This window comes from Pan paniscus, chromosome 8, assembly GCF_029289425.2.
Source record: "Pan paniscus chromosome 8, NHGRI_mPanPan1-v2.0_pri, whole genome shotgun sequence".
NCBI classification, from domain to species: domain Eukaryota; kingdom Metazoa; phylum Chordata; class Mammalia; order Primates; family Hominidae; genus Pan; species Pan paniscus.
The window spans coordinates 29,576,490-29,598,876 of record NC_073257.2 but is presented as its reverse complement, the minus strand read 5'-3'; the positions used below and the strand labels follow the sequence as shown (position 1 = coordinate 29,598,876).

The window sequence follows — 22,387 nt, the reverse complement described above, 5'->3', positions numbered from 1 at the left end:
TGGGCTGAGGAGGAAGCGGAGGGTTGGTTTTGCGGTCTCAGGGGTGGCAGAGGCAGAAGAAAAATATCCATGTGTCATTGGACCCAGGCAGTTCAAACCCATGTTGCTCGAGGGTCAGTTGTATGATTTAAAAATTTTTTAGGTTGTGATAAAATGCGCACAAAATGTACCGTCTTTGTAGTAGACAGTTCAGTGGTGTTAAGCGTATTCACATTGTTGTTCAGCCAATCCCCAGAATTTTCTCATCTTGCAAACCTGAATCCTATGCCCATTAAACAACACCTCTCCATTCCCCCTCCCTCCAGCCCCTGGCCATCACCATTCTAATTGAAGATAATTTTCAGTGTTAGCAGTTGTAGAACAAAAAAAAGATTTTCCCTCCAAAAAAGGAATAAATGGAATGAAATCAAGCAAAAGCCTGAAAACTACAAAGCTTCATGTGTATATTTTGAGATATTATCACTACGTTCATAGGGAAGTTGTTCTTTACAAGGAAAGATATTTTGTAATGGTTTGAGTTTTTGTGTAAAGCAGTGATTAAGTTTCACCGTTGGAGGAAAATAACAACTAAGAAATTTTCAAGTGTTTCAAGAACATGTAAGCTGTCTGACTGAAATTATTAGCCTAAATAGGACAACATACCACACCTTCTCACTTATATGTGGAATGTAAAAAAGTAAACCTCATCGAAACAGGGAATAAAATGGTTACCACAGGCTGGAGGGAGAGGGGAATTGCAGAGATGTTAGCCAAAGGACATGAAATTTTAGTTAGGAGAAATAAGTTCAAGAGATGGATTGTACATCATGGTGACTGCAGTTAATAACAATATGTGGTATAATTGAAAATTGCTAAGAGAGTGAATTTTAAGCAGTCTCACCACAAAAGACAAAAAAAATGACAAGCATATGAGGCAGTTCATATGTTAAATAGTGTGATTTAAACCATTCCACGATGTATTATACATACATCAGAAGTATCATGTTGTACACCATAAGTATGTACAATCTTTGTCATTGTAAATATTAAATAAATGCTTTTTTTAATTAAAAAAAAAAGGATGGGCATGGGGGCTCACGCCTGTAATCCCAGCATTCTGGGAGGCCTAGGTGAGAGGATTGTTTGAGCTTAGGAGTTTGAGACCAGCCTGAGCAACATGGCAAAACCCCATCTCTGCAAAAAATACAAACATTAGCAGGGCGTGGTGGCGTGCACCTGTGGTCCCAGTTACTTGGGAGGCTGAAGTGGAAGGATCGCTTGAGCCTGGGGAGGTTGAGGCTGCAGTGAGCTGAGATCATGCCTCTGCACTAAAACCTAGGCAACAGAGTAAGACCCTGTCTCAAAAAAATAAAAAATAAAAATAAAGTATAAAGTGACTCTAGGATCATGGCACTGTCTTAAACTTTCAGCGTCTGAAACAGAGGTGCCCTTGATAGTCTGTATGAACGTGTCTTTGGTGTCATGACATAGATTTTTGTCCCCCTGCAACAGCATGAACAGGCTGAACACTTTGCCACGAGGCTTCGGCTCCCTGCCAGCTCTTGAGGTTCTGGACTTGACTTACAACAACTTGAGCGAAAATTCTCTTCCTGGAAACTTCTTCTACCTGAGTAAGAAACTTTCAATTCTATAAATCTCCTCAACCTTGTACTTTGCGTTCTGAGAGGGAAATTTATTTGCCAGGACCCAAACTACAAGAGAAATTATTGGACAGAGATAATTTTTTCTTTAGAGACTCCTTTTGAATATTCCTTCGTAGCTCAGCATTATGTGCATTTGATATATCGTTATGTGACACCATTGGGCTGAAGTGGACTTAGTAATGTCATATCAACATTCTGAGAGAGATTATATACCTAAATGAGATCAAGCCTCACATTTAGCTAAGAGACTTGACTTTCTTTTTAAATAGCATGCCAAAAAAAAAAAAAGTATCTTCCTATGTTGCTATTAATTCTTTGTAGGATATTTGCCCAGGATATTCCAACCAATTATTTATTAAAAATATTTATTAATAAACCAGTAACACAATTTTTAAATTTTCCAGCCAGTATTCTTATTTTCAGCCTTTTAAAAAGTACTCTTATTGACCTATTTATCCAGTACACAGGCATTAAGAAATTATTGGCCACAGGTGAACACACTTTATTCTTTCATATGCAAACAAATTTCTTGCTGGAGATGCTTTTGAAAATTAAAAAATGACTTCTTCTGGGAACTCATGCACTATTTTGGACAAGGTTTGCTTCCCTTAAATCAGTGTTCTATTTCTTCAAATAGTAACTTGCGTGGCATTCAGAAAATCTGAATTTTCAGAGCTGGTCTCTAAAATTTTATTTTTTACCTTATGTACATTACCTTTCTATGACTTTCTCAAGCACATGAAACCAACTATAAAGTATTTTCTTGGGCAGTGGAGCAACTATTTTTATTATGTTATATTAACATGCAGTTCTCGGGAGTCTGAGCTACAAAGATCACTTGAGGCTAGGAGTTTAAGACCAGCCTGGACAACATAGAGAGACCCTGTCTCTAGAAATAAAAATTTAAAAAGTAGCCAGGCATAGTAGCATGAGCCTGTGATCTTAGCTACTTGGGAGGCTGAGGTAGAAAGAGTGCTTGAGGCCAGGAGTTTGAGGCTGCAGTGACCCACTGCGCTCCAGCCTAGGTGACAGAGCGAGACTCTGTCTCTAAAAAATAAATACGGGTAAACAAAACATGTATCTAATTATACTCAGCTTTTTTGGTTGAAGATAAACAGATGCTTTAGAATTTTAGCCTTCAGTAGGTTGGAATCGTATTATCATTGTGTAATAATTATGAACAAATTTCTGACTACTGATATTCTCCTTAAGTTAGGATTTACTCTGTTAACTTCGTGTCATTATTTTAGCCTCTTTGTCTTCATTTACTTTTGTCCTTAAGGCTGTAGAAACACGTAGTAATAATTAGTCAGATTATGGAACTGATGAGCTGTGGTTATAGCCTCCATCACCAGAAAGCCTTCCATTAATTTGTAACACAGTGCTATTTACATAGGAAAAGGTCTATTTTAACAGAGCTGTATTCTCTTGAAAGAACCCTTTTGCCGTAGGTATCCATAAAAGTGGCACAGTAGTGTTCTTTGTTTTACTTTGGATGCAAATGGAGAAATAAATGTGAATCAAAAGTAATCTATGAGAAGAATAGCAATCTTTTCTGAAAATGTGCTGAAACTCTGTGCCCCAAAATGCTGGCGCCCACAGTTGTTAATTGCGTCATTCCTCTTGGATATAGATGTTTTCCTGGACACACCAGCTACACAATAAGCCAGTAAATCTAAGTTTGACCTGCTTGTTATTATTGGGAGCCCTAGGTATGTCAAAGGCTTTTCACCAAGCCAGGGTTATTAATCAAAGCTGACTCCCTCGTATTGATCAGACCTCAAATGGTTGTGTTCCATGCCACCCTGTTTATATATTGCTGTTTAATTTGCAGCCACCCTGCGTGCACTCTATCTAAGTGACAACGATTTTGAAATCCTGCCGCCAGATATTGGGAAGCTCACAAAGTTGCAGATAGTAAGTAATTTATCTAAATTCTTAGAAAATCAATTCACTGCTGCAGCCTTGTAGGGGTAGAATCAAGTCAATTTGAGCAGGAGTAAGGTTTGTTTTGTGGGAATAAACCACTACTCCTGATAGTGTTTCTTGATTATCTGCCGGCACTTGTAAATACATGGAAAGGATTGAGCTTTAGTAGAAGAGAGGACATAGAGGATGAGAGTTTCTGTGGAGCACCTTTTAATGTGTAAATATGTTGACAACTTGTTTTCTTCTGTTTAGCTCAGCCTTAGGGATAACGACCTGATCTCGCTGCCTAAGGAAATCGGGGAGCTTACCCAGCTTAAAGAGCTCCACATTCAGGGGAACCGCCTCACCGTTCTGCCCCCAGAACTAGGTAAGGTTGCTGATGAATGAACTTAGTTCTGGGTTTCATGAATAACAATTATCCTAATGTAGCAATTCTGAACAACCTCTGTCCTCTTCTTGGCAAACACTCTCCACCTAGGCACACGATGCTGATCATTTGAGAACCATTTGTCATTGACCAGAGTTAGCTGTTATAGGTTTGACCTTCCCCGATCCTGTGTTCTGCAGCTGTAGTGTCCCGTGTCTTAGAAACTGCTGATGAAAGATGACCCCGCTCAGCTCCCTGCGTGATGTAGTGGGAAAAGCATGGGATTAGTAATAAGAGCCTTATCCCTGGCTCCTCATTGACTAGCTGGGTAAGCTTTCTGGGTCTTGGTTGGTTATTAATAACTTTAAGTATCACTCTTACTTTTTAACCCCTTAAATTTTTATTGACCTGGAAAAACTTTTACCAAATAGTTAAAGTAGTTGTTACGGCTACTTGAACATGTTGATACCTCTGCGGGTCGTGATTTGCCTCTCTCCTGATCCCATCTCTAGTAGGAATTGTTAAATATGTTCTTGCTGGGAATGGATCCTACTCCTGGCTGCTGAATCCTAATCCTGTTTCTCTGCCAGGTCGTTCCTATTTTCAGGGTGGGTTTATGTCCCCCGCCAGAAATAACCTCCAAGCCAGTAATTCTGTTACTGCTTCGTTCCACTGCAAAAGGTTCACGAGTTCCCTTATCTTTTCTTGTGCAGACCCTCCATAGCCTCTCATTTCTTCAATCCTTTGAACCGCATTGTTTTCTCAAACTGTGATTATTTGCTTTTCTACTCCAAAATACCATCATTTTTAAGAAACACATTGAGGAAGCAGTTCTTTAAACAAGTTTGGCGGTTTGAAGAGGCCATTTGTTAGAAATTAGAATGCAGTCATCAGGAGGGCAGGGACATTTTTCTATTTGTTCCCTCGGGTACAGTAGGTGCTCAGAAAACACTGACTGAATTAATGAAGCAAGGACCTTGGATGACAGGACGTTAGGAAGGTTATGAGCAGGCTCATGTGGCTAATGGTTACGCATAGGAAGACTGAGACACAGAGCACGCCTATCAGCACCTAGAGTTCTGTTGGCAGCCATATTAGTCTAAAGGGAAGGCAGTCACGTGATTTCGTGGACCAGCTGGGAAGTCCCGCCTCCTCTCTTGCCGTTTCCCTTAGCTCTCTTGCTAGTGTTAAAAATCCACCCAGAGGATTATTTAATGATTTTTTAAGGGCTGAGGAGCAACTCAACGCTTCTCTTTACTGAGTTGCAAGTAGTCAAGTGTTGCTTTGGGAGTAGGGTGACAGAATCAAGAAACGCTTTTTGCAAACATTTTCAAGGCAAAAAACTTCTTGTTAAAAGAGAGATCTTGGGCTGGGCACGGTGGCTCCCACTTGTAATCCAAGCACTTTGGGAGGCCAAAGCAGGCGGATAGCTTGAGCCCAGGAGTTTGAGACCAGCCTGTGCAACGTGGTGAAACCCCGTCTCTACAAAAAGTACAAAAAATTAGCTGGACGTGGTGGTGCATGCCTGTAGTCCCAGCTACTCGGGAGGCTGAGGTGGGAGGATCACCTGAGCCTGGGAGGTCAAAGCTGCAGTGAGCAGTGATCGTGCCACTGCACTCCTGGCTGGGTGACAGAACAAGACCTTGTTAAAAGGAAAAAAAAAAAAAAAAAAAGGAGATCTTCTACAGTGGTTAATAACCACAGATGTTAGCATAAGTAATAGCTGGGGAGCTTCTGCAGAACTCAAAAACTTGCTCCCTCCCCAACCTACTAAATCAGAATCTCCTTGTGTGAGGTGAATTCTTCTATAACTTGGTGTAAAGCTCACTTAATGCCTCTGACATGTATGCTTGGTTAGTGTGGTTAGTAGAAACGGAAAAATAAATGTGTATTTTGATGTCATTTGATCTTATTTCATTTTTCAAGCAGTGAGGCAACGTAGGATATTAAACAATTATTTTATCAGACAGTAATTTGCCACAAAAATGTCTAGTTGAACCTACGCATGCCTATGTATATATTTTAAAATCTTACTCATTTTGCTTATCTTATTTAAATACTGCATGAGGTAATATTTGTTCAACATTTCTGTAAGGCTTTCCATTAACAAATCATGTATATTTTTATTCAGGTGTAGAATTGAGGGGGAAGGCTTTAAATGACTTTATTTTTGCCAGCCATATGTAGAAAAGCTTAATCTTAACATTTGCCTGATAGCAGTTTTTCCTGATTATAGACAAACAGTTGTAAGTAAGTGATAAACCTTTAGAAGTCACTGTCACAAGCAAAACTCAAGATGAAGACAAATGGACTATTTATTTTTGAATGGTGATTTTTTTTTAAAAGTCAAGATTAGTATAATACTAATACAGTAACAGCTATTATAATAATAGATAGTATCTATTAAGGCCTGGAATTGCAAGGCACTGTAAATGTTTTTCCTGCAATATCACCTATAATTATCGTAAGAATTATAAGGAGACATTTTAAAGATGAGGACACTGAGGCGTAGAGAGAGTTGGTTGGTGACAAGTCTGTGGGGACACACCTAGTGACTCAGGTGAGATTTGAACCTGACAGTCCCTCCTCTGGGTCCAGCTTCCTGATCATGGTGAGGTCCTTTTTCCCACCCATATGCTGGTAAGAGGATTCCTAGAAATGCAGTTTCCAAGTTTGAACAAAACACAACCCCAGCACACTCTCCCGAAAAGGCAGGCGGAGAGATGTTGCTGGATGGTGAGTTGGCGTGGGCTTTGCCGGCATGTGAGCAAGGCTAGCATAACACTTTGCAAAATGCAGCTGAGATGGCCTCTGCAAGACAAATTGCTGGCCCTTTCCAAGCCAGTTGCGTTGTCCCCATGTCTCTTTCCCCTCAGTAAACACGCCCCAGGATGGGATCGTCTTTGGTTTTTTTGTGACCCCAAGACCTGAGGTGACCATCTGGATGCTGCTCCGGGCTGGCTGACGGGCAGTGCTGGGCACTGGTGATGCATATGAAGCTTATGCTGCAGGTTTGCTTCTGGGGGTGTTTTAAAGTGTGGATGATGATCTCTCCCTGTATATTTTTTACATATCTGAATACACGAGATAAATGCTTTTGAGATTTCTGTGAAATTTCCTTTCATAATAAATCCAGAGTTTATTGACTTGTAACCTTTTTGGTACTGGTATTTGAGCCAAGCAAGAGAATCCAGGCGAGTTCTGATTTATCAGGTCTGAGAACATACAGGGACACAGCAAAATAAAGTCAGGGGCTTGGCTGGAGGTTTAATATGTGATTGTATTACTTTACCTTTACTGTGTGTCTTTGAATAAGCTATTTAAACTGTTATGTCTGGTTCTTAAGTAGTAAAGCACTTGCTTTCATATTAGTCTAAATACCTATAAGAAATGAGATGTAAGTTGAGTCTCGTGTACCCATTCATTCATTTATTCATTCAGGTTAAGTTCCTATTTGAGGGCAGACCTTTGAGTCCAAGGAACTTGCTTTTTCCGGTAAAGTAAGAGTCACTTATTCAACAACTGTTTGTTGAGCCCCTGGTATTTGCTAGGGATTAGAACAAGAGACAGAACATGCGTTATTGATGATGTTCTAGTGGGAGAAGACAAAAGAAAGAGAGAGAGAATATGAATGACAGATATGTGGTATTAAGAGCTCTGGGAAAAAAATGGAGCATGGAAGGGAGAGCCCAGCTGGGGAACGGGTAATCAGAGAAACCCTCACTCATAGGGTGGTGCCCTTTATGCAGAGACTTAAAGGAAGGAGGGAGGTCCCCTGACAGAGAGAATGGTTAGTGCAAAGGTCCTGGGTGGGCTTGTGTTGAGGAAGAGCAAGGCCAGTGTGGCTGGAACAGAGTGAGTGAAGGGGAGAGAGTTGTAAGCAATGAGCTTAGACAGGAAATGGGGTCTGGTTCACATGGGAACTAGTAGGACATTGTCCGAACTTGGGCTTTTACTCCGGGTGAAATGGGCGCTCCTATAGATGCTCCCGTCCTAATCACCAGAATGTGAGAATTTGTTACCTTATATAGGGAAAGTGACTTTACTTATGGACTTTGGAGTCTTGAGATGGGGAGATTATCGTGGATTGCCCAGGTGAGCCCAGTGTAATCACAAGGGGCCTCCTAAGAGGGAGGAAGGAGGGTCAGAGGTAGGAGTAGAAGACGTGGTGACAGAAGCAAGAGGCTGGAGTCACTCATGGAAGGGGCCACGAGCCGAGAAGTACAGGCAGCCTCCAGAAACTGGAAAGGCATGCAGCTGGATTTCCCGCCTGCAATCCCGAAGGCTCCAGGAGGAATGCAGACTTATTGGCACCTCAATTTTAGCTCCATAAAATCCAGTTTTTGGACTTGTGCACTCTACAACAGTAAGAGACTAGATTTCTATTATTTTAAGCCACTGCTTGTAGTCATTGGTTAGAGCAGCAAAAGGAAACTGATACAAATGGGAAGACATTGAAGGGTTTTGAGGAAAGGCATAGCATGATCTGACTTTCTTATTTAGACACAGAGTCTCATGTGATCACCCAGGCTGGAGTGCAGTGGTGCAGTCATAGCTCACTGCAGCTTCTGTCTCCCAGGCTCAAGCCATCCTCCTGCCTCAGCCTCCCAAGTAGCTGGGACTACAGGCGTGCACCACTGTGCCCCACTGGTTTTCTCAGTTTTTTGTGGAGATGGGGTCTTGCTGTATTGCCCAGGCTAGTCTCAAACTCCTGGGCTTGAGTGATCCTCCTGCCTCAGCCTCCTGAAGCACTGGGATTACAGGCATGAGCCATGGTGTGTAGCCCCTGACTGTTTTTCAGAGGAGTTCTTTGGCTGCTGTGCTGAAAATAGGCTGGAGGGCAGAGGGCAAGGGTGGAAGTGGAGAGTCTGAGAGATAGGAGACTATCATAGCAATCCTGGTGGGAGTAGATGCTGGCTTCATCCAAATGGTAGTGGTAGTGGTAGAAGTAATGGTCGGATACTGGATCTGTTTCAAAGGCAAAACTAACAGGAATTGGTGACAGTTTAGATGAGGGGTGAGAGAGTTAAGGTTAACTGTGAGGTTTTTGGTCTAAGCAACTGGAAGGCTGGGAAAGATTTTAGGAAGAGTAGATGAGGAGAGGGATTGAGGAGAGGAGGTCATCCTGACCTGAGCCTCAGATATGTTAAATTTGAGATGCCTTAGGGGTGTCTCATTGAGAAGGCAATAGGGTATAAGAATCTAGAGTCCAGAAGAGACGTCTAGGCTCATTGAGAAGGCAATAGGGTATAAGAATCTAGAGTCCAGAAGAGAAGTCTAGGCTGCATATATAGTTTGGGGCATTATCAGCATACATTTAAGACTACAAATTGGATGAGATCCCTTGTGTGTGACTGCAGAGAGTGAATGATTGAGCCTGAAGCACTGTGGTTCCTAAACACTGAAGCCAGAAGGATCGAGGATGTTTATGGGTGGGGCTGACTCCCAGGCAGACATCCGTGGCCATTCAGGGACTGTGGCCACCTCGGTTGACACCACAGATGGCTCCCCATTGCTGGAGCTGTGTGGTGTGTTTTAGCTTCATAGGGAAAAGGGGTTCTCTTACGAGACAGATGGGGATTGGGGGATTATTCTCTTTTTCCTGACATATGCAGTTAACTCGGCCAGGACAGGACAGTGGAATGCACATAACTGAAATATCCTCTGGAGCCTGCCTGAATGCAGAAGTCTCTTTTTGCCCAGTATTTTCAGCCAGCATCCAGACTCCTAAAAAGCAGCCAGCCGTGTGGCTAACTGAACTTTCACCCCTTTTTTGTTCTTTTATATATTATTTCTTTGAAGAATTAATTAGTAGAGAGGATAAAAATCCTGCGTTGGTAGTGAAGAAAGGAAACTCAATGCATACCCTGAACAATCCTCAGAATAGGTCAACAGCCCCAGAAAAAAAAAAAAAAAGTGATTTGGGAGCTGGTGACGTCAGCTGGGGTTTGTTAGCAGTTTTCTATTCCATTTCTACATTTTCTCACCTGCCGATGAGACTGCTGTTGTGTGAGCTGAAGATCTGGATTCTGTGTTTTGCTTAACTCTCTTTCCTGAGCATTCCATGGTTTCTGCTGCTTGTTCTGAATTGGAATCGTTTCTGGTTTCTTGGTTTCTAGGCAGTAATGGGACCTCTTGTCCCGCATTTGTTACCCAGATAATTTTGCCTTTGGAGAAGAGGAAAAAAAAATCACATTGGTCTGCTCGGCATGCAACAAAACAAAGTGCTATAGACATCAAAACCTTATTTGCACCAATCCCAGCAGCCTATGGGACGTATGTCTGCAACGCTGCATACACCTGGGGCTAGCCAGCTTAGTGCCCTGCAATTTGTGCCCACAATCGATAGCATTTTTTACTACAGTAACTATGAGAAGCATAGTATTTTCTAGCATACTTGTGAAGAGTGGAAACAAATACTAATCCCCTTCAGAGAGTAAAGGATGTTATGAATTGAGAATTTCCTCTCAATTATATACTCCAGAATAAACAGAATTAACAATGAGTGGATGTACAGTCAAAAATCTCTTGTTATATCTCTTAATCGTTTTCCTGTGGACATTAAGAAGCTAAAGAAAAATAACTTTCTTTTCTGAGGCAGGGAAGAAGAAAATCCAGTATTCTTTGTTTGGTCAATTAAGTCCCTGATTATAAGTGTCTTGTTTATCTTCTCTTCTGTTATTGTCATTCTGTCAACTGGTTCCCATTTATTTTATCCAGAGGTTTAAAACATTTTTTAAATGTAAACAGTAGAGGATAGAGGTTAAGTGCTGGACTCTCCATCACTAGGCTTGGGTTCAAACCTCACTCTCCCACTGCCTTGTTCTGTGACCTTCAGATATTGATATGATTTGGCTCTGTGTCCTCACCCAAATCTCATCTTGTAGCTCCCATAATTCCCACGCATTGTGGGAGGGACCTGGTGGGAGATGACTGAATCATGGGGGCGGGTCTTTCCTGGTCCGTTCTTGTGATAGTGAATGGGTCTCACAAGATCTCATGGTTTTAAAAATGGGGGTCTCCTACACAAGCCCTCTCTTGTGGCTCCTGCCATCCATGTAAGATGTGACTTGCTTCTCCTTGCCTTCCACCATGATTGTGAGGCCTCCCCAGCCTCGTGGAACTATAAGTCCAATTAAACCTTTCTTTTGTAAATTGCCCAGTCTCGGGGATGTCTTTATCAGTAGCGTGAAAACGGACTAGAACAGATAACGTTATTTTACCTCCCTTCTGTACCTCATGTAAAATGAGGATAATACCAGCTCCCACCTCATGGTGTCTTTGTGAGGATTAAAAGGATAATCTGCTTAAAGAATTTAGCCTTGATTCAGGAATGAGTACAGCTGCTCAGTGAATGTTAGGTAAATGAACACACACACACACATACACATACGGGCACAGTGGATATTTATGCTATTAAACTTTGACTGTTTAGAGACCAACTTTCTGAAACCTGGGCTCTTCTGAAACAGTCTAAGCAGAGAGGTCACCCCAGCCCCACCCTTTTGACAGGGAAGAGGCAGTTAGTTACCGAGTGCCTAGTGAGAAAGAAACAACAGAGTAGATCCAAAGCCAAAGTCTCACCTCACACAGTGGGATTGGTCAGTGTATCCTGTGGATAAAAGAAAGGCTGGGAATTATCCTCCTGTGTGAAAATTGAGGCACATAGGAAGGGTCAGAAGAGAAAAGCGAGGGAAAAGAAGGGGCAAGAGGGAGGAGCTCAGATGAAGGGATTCTGCATGGCCAGTACTCAGGGTGGACAAAAGACATAGCAAGAAGAGTATGCCTGCAGTCCACCCATCCTAAGAATTTTATAATTACAAGCAATTTTCCAAGTCTGTGCCTTTCTTGGGAGTGTTATATTGAGGCTGGGAGCAAGTTCTGGTTGTTCTGTGTAAAAAGCTCTGATTGGCTTTTTGGTTGGACCATTGGTTGTTTCATTCACTCATTCGCCCATTCATTCAATTCTTCCTTTTTGACATCCTTTATATGATTATTAACTTGTTCCTAGTAAGTGTTGGGTACTTTGTAGTACTTGCACTAACTGGTTAGACTCACTTCTTTATCCATATTAAGATCTTAAACTACCTCTCTGCAAGTGACAACATTATTTTCTAATTGTTTAATTTCTCACTGTCTTAACATTACCTTTTGTGACAGCGCTTATTTCATTGGGGATTTTTTTTATTCTCCCAGAATTCATGATAACAACCACTGTTCTGAACCAATTGCTTCATTTGTTATATCAGTTGTGTGCCTACACTATAATGCTTTTGTCACTTGTCTACATATTAGTAATTTATTTCATGTTTAAAATATGCTATATAAATCCATCTTTTGAAATCTTTATTATATTATAAATTAAAAGCATTATAGAAAAAGAAGTCTCTTCTGGAGTTCGACAAAGTAGTTCAGCTCTCATATGAAATCTTTTCTTTCTTTCTTTTTTTTTTTTTTTTTTTGAGACAGAGTCTTGCTCTGTGTCACCCGGACTGGCTTGCAGTGGCATGATCATGGCTCACTACAGCCTTGACCTTCTGGGCCCAGGTGATCCTTGCACCTCAGCCTTCCAAGTAGCTGGGACCACAGGCATGCATCACCATGCCTGGCTAATTTTTTAACTTTTTTAGAGATTGAGTCTCCCTATGTTGCCCAGGCTGGTCTCGAACTCCTGAGCTGAGGCCATCCTTCCACCTTGTCCTCCCAGAATGTTAGGATTATAGGAATGAGGCACCCACCTGGCTAAATCTTTTAACTATTTCCTTAAGAAAAGATGCAGTGTGATTATTAACTATGTCTAGAATAAGCAGACTCCAAATACATAATAAAAAAGTTAATTTTTTTAGACTAGATTTTTGATTCGGGGTAATTACCTTCCCCAACCCAAGGCAGCTTTATGTTGTTTATCAGAATTGGTTTTCTTGCCTAAATCCTATTACTATGAAAAGAAGGTCTAGCTTAATAGATAGAGCAGTAAGTGACAAGGATGTTCTTTATGGAATTGTAAACTGTGCCACTTTCGCATGAATAAGGTTGAATTTGTCAATTGATCACTAACATTTTTCAGATTAGTTTTAAGCTAGATATAATTACAGACATAGCTTAGTTTTTGTGCAGAATATCGTAATTTGCAGAAGAGTTTCATGCACTTAATCTCAGTTGTATAATGTAGGCAAGGAGAGCTCTCTGGCCTCTTTTTAAAGATGATGGGACCAAGGGAGATTGTGACTTGCCTAAGGCCACATTATTGACATGGCTTATTATAGACAGAATCCAGTTTTTAGTTCAGATCTTCCTAATTCAAAAATAAGCATTCCTCCCAATGGTATACCCATCAATGTGTCAAAACTGAGCCAATAAAAAGGCCTAATTTATTATTAGATGACAGATTGCTGTGGTTCCAAATATATGCCTTAATTTTATTTGAAAAAGAAAATGTTGGGAATAGAATATTTGTACCCAACTTTGAATTTTGACTTGGATTTTATTGCATGCTCCTACATTTTGTTTCTGCATTAATATTTCTTTTGCCATACTTCACAAAAAATCATACCATATCCTTTGATTCCCCTGGCCTTCACTGATAATCAAAAATGACTCCCGTCCAGTCTCCTACATGATATTTTTTAACAAGTTCCATTTTATATATTCTATTTCAGTGAAATCTTTAGCCCCAGAAAATGTTTTCAGCATGGATTTTTAAAATGCTAAGTGAATTATATTTCTGCCTGGTGAGTTATTGCCTTAAAGGGGTTGGGAAGTTGCAACACATAAAACGTTTCCGTTTTGTAGTATAAATTTCAGGAAGCCCAGCGTCAGGTTCAGCGTGATTGAACATGTGCATCAATCTGTGTTAACACCAGCTGGAAAAGCTTGCCACTGTGTGCAGTGGACTTCCTTTGATTTAATAGGATGCTAAATGTATTTTGCCCTGGGAGAAATGCCGGCAGTGCTAACGTTCCAGATTTAATTTTTTTTTTTTTTAATTCCAGAGGCATGTCTGTAAATACAGTTGTTATCACCTCAATACATATATAATATCTTATATTTATGTAGCCTCTCCCTTTGAGGCGTCTCCTATATATTATAGTGTTCCTATGTTAAAAGAAAAAAAAAGCAAGATTATACTGAGTCAGACCCAAATGGTATTGCATGCGTGTATGAGTGTGAGTTTCTTTCAGACTGCAGTGGGAGTTCGAAAGGAGTGAAGTGGGTGACAGTTGTCCCTCATGTTGTCAACACCAGAAATCTAGGCCTTACCGTGACATCATGGATCAGTCTTTCGTATTTATATTTAGACCTTTCCAGAATTCTTCACATTTTCAACTGAGTATTAATTCCATAAGTTGACTACCCATTACACAAAAGCATCTAATTGTACCATTTATACTCCTGTGAAGTTTTAGGTGATAGCATTCTAATATTAGTAAATAAGCTTATGCTCATTTTTTCAACATACGTAGAGTGATTTTAACACACCCAGTACTCTCTGTTGCCTTTTATATTTGCTGTTTTAAAAATATCAGCTCTTCTCCTTGGACAGCCCCTATTGAATCCATCTTAACCATATCAGAATCTGACTTCCAACCCCATATACATTATATTTCTGTAATCAGTTCAGTTTGGGGAGCACTGGTTAAATGAAACATACATAACCCTTACCTTCATGAAGAAAATCTTTGAAAGAAAGAAACAGCTGCACAAATAAACATTACAAAATGGCTGCTAGAATGTAAGCTTCCCCAAGACATTGGTTTAAGCCACCCTCATCTCTCACCTGGGTTGCTAGAATAACCTCCCAACTGGTTTCCTGCTTCCTACCTTCCCTTTACAATCCATTCTTCACCCCGTAGTCAAGGTGATCTTAGAAAATTACAGAGTGGATTGTATGCCTTTGTCAATTAGAGCTCTTCAGTGTTCCCTAGGAATATTTAAGGCCCATCTGGCACCCATGGTTTCCATGCTACTTATCACCCTCACTCACTCATGAGCCGCTGTCAATAACCTCCTCTCACTTTTTCATGATCTTTGCTCTCTCCTTGGAATTTTCACCTGAATATTTTTGCAGCTCATACCACACAATTCATACATTCTAAGTGTACAATTCAGTGTTTTTTAGTATGTTCAGAGTTGTACAACCATTATCACAACTTTAGAACATCGTTTGTTACCTCAAAATGAAACGCCATACCCTTTTCTTTCTCGCTCCAATCCGTCCATCTCTCCTAGCCCTAAGGGTTTTATAGTTTGGCTCTTACATTTATATCTTTGATCCATTTTGAGTTAATTTTTGTATGTGATATGAGCTAAGGATTCAGTTTTATTCTTTTGCCTGTGGCTGTCCTGTTGTTCCAGCACCATGTGTAGAAAAGACTGTTCTCTTTTTATCAAATGGTCTTGGCACTCTTGTCAACAACCAATTGACAGCAGATATATAGTTTTATTTTTGTACTCTCAATGCTATTTCACTTATTTATATGTCTATCCTTATGCGAGTACCACACTATCTTTAGTACTGTTGCTTTGTAGTAAGTTTTTAAATTGGGGCATGTTAGTTTCAACTTTGTTATTCTTTTTCAAGATTGTTTTAGCTATTTTGAGGCCTGTGAGTTTCCATATGAATTTTAGAATCAGCTTGTTAATTTATACAAAGAAGCCAACTTATGTTTTGGTAGAAATTGCACCGAATTTGTAGATTATTTCAGGGATTATCATAATCTCAACAATATGAAGGCTTCAGTTCAGATCCATGAACATGGGATTTTTTTACATTTATTTAGATCTTCGATTTATTTCAGTAATGTTTTGTAGATTTCACAGTTTTTTATACTTTTGCTAAATTTTTTCCTAAGCATTTTATTATTTTTGTTGCTATTATATATGAAATTATTTTCTTAATTTTACTTTTGGGTTGTTGGTTGCTAGTATGTGGGAAGACAGTGGATATTGTATTGATTTTATATTTTACAACCTTATGAACTCAGTTATTCTCATTGTTTTTTAGTGGATTCCTTAGAATTTTCTCTTTATGAGAGCTGTTTTACCTCCTCCTTTCCAATCTGGATGTCTTTAATTTTATTTTCTTGGCAATTACTTTGGCTGCAACTTCTAGTACAGTGTGGAATATAGATGGCAAGAGCAGACATCCTTGTCTTAAATCTTAAGGGGAAAGCATCCAGTCATTCACCATAGAATATTATGTTATCTGTAAGATTTTTTTGTGTAACCCTTGTCAGATTTTACAAATGCCCTTCTATTTTTTGTTTGCAGAATGATTTACCATGAAATGTTGAATTGTGTCAAATGCCTTTTCTATGTCTATGTGGCTTTTATTTTTTGTATCTTCCTTTTTATATATTTCTGGATTTCATTTGTTAGTATTTTACTTAAAATTTTTCCACATTCATGAGGGATATTAGTTTGTAGTTTTCTTCTGGTATTATAGTATCTTTGTATAGTTTTTGTTTCAGGACTATCAAGTCTCATAAAATGAGTAAAATTTGATAGTTTTTCTTTTTTGAATGTTTGAAAGAATTCATTATTGACGCCATCTGGGTCTTGAATTTTCTTTGTGGGAAAGTTTTGAATTATGAATTCAGTTTTTTGATATAAGGCTCTTCAGATTTTCTGTTTCCTCTAGAGTCTTTTGGTAATTCTCATGTCTTAAAAATGTACATTTTGGCCGGGCACGGTGGCTCACGCCTGTAATCCCAGCACTTTGAGAGGCTGAGGCGGGTGGATCACCTCAGTTCGGGAGTTCGAGACTAGCCTGACCAACATGGAGAAACCCCATCTCAACAAAAAATACAAAATTAGCCGAGTGTGGTGGTGCACACCTGTGATCCCAGCTACTCGGGAGGCTGAGGCAGGAGAATTGCTTGAACCCAGGAAGTGGAGTGAGCTGAGATCACACCATTGCACTCCAGCCTGGGCAACAAGAGTGAAACTCCACCTCGAAAGAAAGAAAGAAAATGTGTAGTCCCAGCTACTCAGGAGGCTGAGGCAGGAGAATAGCGTGAACCTGGGAGCGGAGCTTGCAGTGAGCCGAGATTGCGCCACTGCACTCCAGCCTGGGCGACAGAGCGAGACTCTTTCTCAAAAAAAAAAAAAAAAAAAGGGAAGAAAATGTACATTTCTTGCAAATCAAAACCACAATGAGATACCATCTCATGCCAGTTAGAATGGTGATTATTAAAAAGTCAGGAAGCAACAGATGCTGGAGAGGATGTAGAGAAATAGGAACACTTTTACACTCTTGGTGGGAGTATAAATTAGTTCAACCATTCTGGAAGACAGTGTGGCAATTCCTCAAGGATCTAGAACCAGAAATACCATTTGACCCAGCAATCCCATTACTGGGTATATACCCAAAGGATTATAAATCATTCTACTATGAAGATACATGTGCATGTATGTTTATTGCAGCACTATTTACAATAGCAAAGACTTAGAACCAACCCAAATGCCCATCAATGATAGACTGGATAAAGAAAATGTGGTCCATATGCACCATGGAATACTATGCAGCCATAAAAAAGAATGAGTTCATGTCCTTTGCAGAGACATGGATGAAGCTGGAAGCCATCATTCTCAGCAGCCTAACATAGGAACAGAAAACCAAACACCACATGTTCTCATTCATAAGTGGGAGTTGAATGATGAGAACACAGGGACAACAGGGAGGGGAACATCACACCCTGGGGTCCGCTGGGGGGTGAGGGGCAAGGAGAGGGAGAGCATTAGGACAAATACCTAATGCATGTGCGGCTGAAAACCTAGTTGATGGGTTGATAGGTGCAGCAAACCACCATGGTACATGTATACGTACGTAACAAACCTGCAAGTTCTGCATAGGTATCCTGGAACTTAAAATAATTTTTTTTTTAAAAGTACATTTCTTCCGAGTTAGTCTGTATTGTCCCCATTTTTATTGTTAATTTATGTTTTCCATTTTTCCCTCCTTTGATTGATTGGTCCAAATAGCTGATTGTAGTTTCACTGAGTTATTTTATTCTTCGTTTTGTATTTCAATGATTTGCTTTTCTTCTTCTGAGTACAGCTGGCTGTGATTTTTCTAGCTTGTTTAGGTGAAAGCTTACGTGATTGATTTTCAGTTTTTCTTCCTTTTTTTTTTGAGACAGAGTCTTGCTCTTTCAGACAGGCCAGAGTCCAGTGGCGCTATCTCGGCTCACTGCAAGCTCCGCCTCCTGGGTTCATGTCATTCTCCTGCCTCAGCCTCCTGAGTAGCTGGGACTACAGGTGGCCACCACCGGGCCCAGCTAATTTTTTGTATTTTTTTTTAGTAGAGACGGAGTTTCACTCTGTTAGCCAGGATGGTCTCGATCTGCTGACATCGTGATCTGCCTGTTTTGGCCTCCCAAAGTGCTGGGATTACAGGCGTGAGCCACTGTGCCTGGCCTCTTCTTTTTTAGTGTAAGCATTTCAAGTTAGAAGTTTTTCTCAGTTGTTTTAGCAGCATCTCACACATTCTGTAATTTCATTATCATTCAGTTTCAAATATTTTCTTTTGTAAGACCTGGGGCCTGTTATTTAGAAATTGAGAATTTGTTTGTTTTCAAGTATTTGGAGATATCCGAAACATTTTGTTACTGATTTCTAATTTAAATTATGTCCTGATCAAAATTCATAGTCTATATAATTCTAATCCTTCACAATTTGTTGATTTGTTTTATGGGCCTGCATATTCTCTAGTTGGTGAATTTTACATGCACACTTAAAAATTTTATGTGCCCCATCAGTGTTCCATAAATGTTAGGTTACATTAGTTGATATGTTATAACTCCCAGTAATATTGTTTTTTTTTTTCCTTAAGTTAGTTTTCTTAAATAACTTTAGAGAGGAGGAAAAAGTTTTTTACATTGACTGCCGCTTCTCTATTTACCGTTTCTGATGCTCTTCTTTCCTTGATGTAGATAGGCACTTCCATCTGGTATCATTTGCCTTTATCCTGAAGAATTTTTTCTTTTGTATTTATTGTAGTACAGTTCTTTTTGGTCATTAATTAGCTTTTGTTTATCTGAAATATTTTTATTTTGTTTTCAGTTTTTGGAGGAATTTTTTTCAGGATATGAAATTTTAGGTTGACAGGTTTTTTATTTTTTTTACTTCTACCTTGCTTCAAGGGTGTTTTCTTGTCTCTGGTTTGCATTGTTTTAGTGTCTTTCTTACATTGTTCTCTGTGTCCATTTTTCTGTGGCCTCTTAAAATGTTCTGTTTATCATTGGGTTTTAGCAGTTTCTCATGTAACATGTTCTTTATTTCTTTTTGACAGTTTTATGGAGCTTGTCTCATATATGGGTTTATAGTGTTCATAAAGTTTGATAAATTTGCAGCCATTTTTTAAAATTAATTGATTGGTTGGTAGGTTAGTAATTTTCAGCCTTTTTTTAAATTGATTGATTGATTTCCCATCTTTCTCTCCTCTCCTGGAACTTACATTACTCTTATGTTAGATCACTTGATATCTTCCACAGGTCACTTATACAAAACTTTTTATCTTGTTTTGTTTCTTTTCATCATCTTCCCCCCTCCCCTCCCCCACCATCCAGCTTTTGGCTTCAGTTTGGATAGTTTCTTGTGCACTGTCATTAAGTTCAGTGATTTTTTTTGTTCTGTAGTGTCTAATCTCCTGATAAGCATATTCAGTAAGATTTATTGTTTCAGATGTTGCATTTTTCACTTCCAAGTGTATCCAAGGTATAGCTCTTTTTATAATTTCATTTTTCAATTTAGATGCTATTTATTTCCTTATTATGTTCATGTTTTTCTTTAAATCTTTGCACATATTTTAAATTGCTGTTTTAACTTTTTTATCTGGTAATGTAATTTCTGATTCTGTTTGCATTGATGGATTTTTCTTTTGTTTGTAAGCCACTTTTTTCCTCTTACTCTGCATGTCTAGTTTTCTGTGGGTTTTTTTGTTTTTTGGTTTTTGGTTTTTACTGTATTGTAGACATTAAGAATAGTACATTTTTGGTTGTATGAATTCTTTTTGTCTTTTTTTATGGTCTGTTGGGTTTCATTCTAGCAGGTCGTTAATTTTTGGTTAGCTTGATTCTTTCAGGGCTGGTTTTTAATGCCTGTTAGACTTGGTCCTTACTAGTCTTTACTCCTGGGCTATATTAACCCTAATCTTAAGACTTCTGGAATTACTACCTCTTGACCAGGGTGCTTAGTAACATCGTTACTCTCTGGCTGATCAGAGTGTGAGTGTTTTCTAGTTCTGTGAAAACTCCAGTGATTGTTTAGCTTATATCTTCCTTGTAATTGGTCTTTCCCTGGTAGTTATATCTTCCTCGTAGTTGGTCTTTCCCTGGTAGTTTTTGTTTTTTCTTTCCCAGCCTTTAGGAGTCTTGTCCTGAAGATTGTAGTTAATATTTGGCAAAGATTCATGGGAATTCCCGTGCAGCTTTCTGGGCCTCTTTTTCTTCATAGCTCCTTTCCTGCTATGCCCTCCTTGCCCCACAAATTCCAGCTCCTTGAGTAGCCTCAAACTCTGATTTCTGTCCTTTCAATTCAGCATTGCCACTGTATTGTTTGATCCACTCTTGCACAGCTGTCTGGAAATGCTTCTCAGAGAAAACCAGAGTGAATGTGGAGTTTTCCTTACTCATTTCCCTTCCCTCATGCATCATAGTCCTGTGCTGCTTGTTTCCTGATATGGTTTGGCTGTGCCCCCACCCAAATCTCATCTTGAATTGTAGTTTCCATAATCTCCACATGTGGGAGGGACCCAGTGGGAGACAAATGAATCATAGGGGCTGTTAGTCCATGCTTCTGTTCTTGTGATAGTGAATTCTTACAAGCTCTGTTGGTTTTATAAAGGGGTTTTTCCCCTTTTGCTTGGCACCTCTTCTTGCTGCCGCTACGTGAAGAAGGACATGTTTGCTTCCCCTCTGCCATGATTGTAAGTTTCCTGAGGCCTCCCCAGCCATGCTGAACTGTGACTCAATTAAACCTCTTTCCTTTATAAATTATCTAGTCTTGGGTATGTCTTTATTAGCAGTGTGAGAATGGACTAATACATTGCCCAATATCTAGAAGCATTTCTATTATACGTTTTGTCCAGTTACTTCAGAATGCCAGAAGCAAAAGTCTGGATTAATTTTTGATAACTGCCAATGTGGAAAGGTATAATTATTTTTCTGCTCTTTTCTTACCCATTTACACAACCGCCAGAGGTTATTTTTGCTCAGGTCATTCCCTCAACCCTGCATTCACTGGCTGGATTCCATAGCAGACATAGCAGTATTAGGATGCATATCAGACTTCATGTTATGTACACATGTTCTTTAAGACCATTTTCATCTTTATTCTTGGTATTAACAAGTTTTTAACCCCTAGGATAATTTCTTGGTCTTTATTGCTTTTTAACTTATCTGTTAATGCACTATTATAGCCGAGACCAACTGTATTAGTTTGCTGGGTCTGCCATTACAAAGTGCCAAAGACTGGGTGACTTAAGCAACAGAAATAAATTTTCTTGTGTTCGTGGAGATTAGAAGTCTAATGTCAAAATAACAGAATTGGTTTCTTCTGAGGGTTTAAGGGAATGATTTTTTCTAGACCTCACTCCTTGGCTTGTGGGTGGCCCTTTTCTCCCTGTGTCTTCACTGTGCCTTCCCTCAGTACCTGTCTGTGTTCAGCTTTGCCCTTCTTATAAGGACAACAGTCATATTGGATTAAGATCCACTCATATGACCTCATTTTAACTAAATCATCTCTGTGAAGTCACCATTTCCAAATAGTCACATTCCGAGATATTGAGGGTTAGGATGGAATTCAGCCCATAACACCAACCATTTCTCATGTTTCTTACTTTTTGCTGCTGAGCCTTGGTGTAAAACTTGATATCCTGTGATACTGTTTCATTGTTCACCTGCTTATTCATGTTATCATTCTTTTTCATTATTGCAACAATAAGTCAAGTTTCCTTAAGCCATTATTTTTCATCTTTTCAAAAATCTTTAAGAAACAAGCGAAACCTATGGAGATAAACCCCCCAATATATATTTTCACATATGACATTTTACATCTAATTTGGAGAGTTTTAAGATGCCCCCATATCCACGCATGTGCCCTTTAGTACAGAATTCCCACCCCAAATATTCATCATTGTAACCCTTTATTCTAGGTTGCATCCACTGACTGGTATAGATGTCATTCATGTATATCTACCAGATTTCCCTCTGAATCACATGCAAATGAAGAAGAGTGTGTGAGCACAGGATGCATGAATGCCTAGTGCAGGAAGTTATAGGTATTGAAAGGGAAAAGCAATACATCACTCATTTGATCTGCTCTCTTTCAGATCATAGGATGTAGTGGTAGATGGTCACATATTAAACTTTAAAGAGGTGTTGGCTTTCTTCCCCCTTGCATTTAAAAGGTTATGTGCTGCAATGTGAGACAAATAAATCATGATTCA

General features: G+C 39.5%; 1 protein-coding gene across 1 annotated transcript in view; it reads left to right on the top strand.

The window, feature by feature from the left end:
- The window catches only part of RSU1 (Ras suppressor protein 1), a 225,022-nt gene that overhangs the window by 61,440 nt on the left and 141,195 nt on the right, over positions 1-22,387 (top strand). The window contains exons 5-7 of the mRNA XM_003831179.6: positions 1,492-1,610; positions 3,478-3,560; positions 3,825-3,939. Coding sequence (XP_003831227.1) covers positions 1,492-1,610; positions 3,478-3,560; positions 3,825-3,939 — 317 coding nt within the window. The remainder of the gene's footprint in view (positions 1-1,491; positions 1,611-3,477; positions 3,561-3,824; positions 3,940-22,387) is intronic.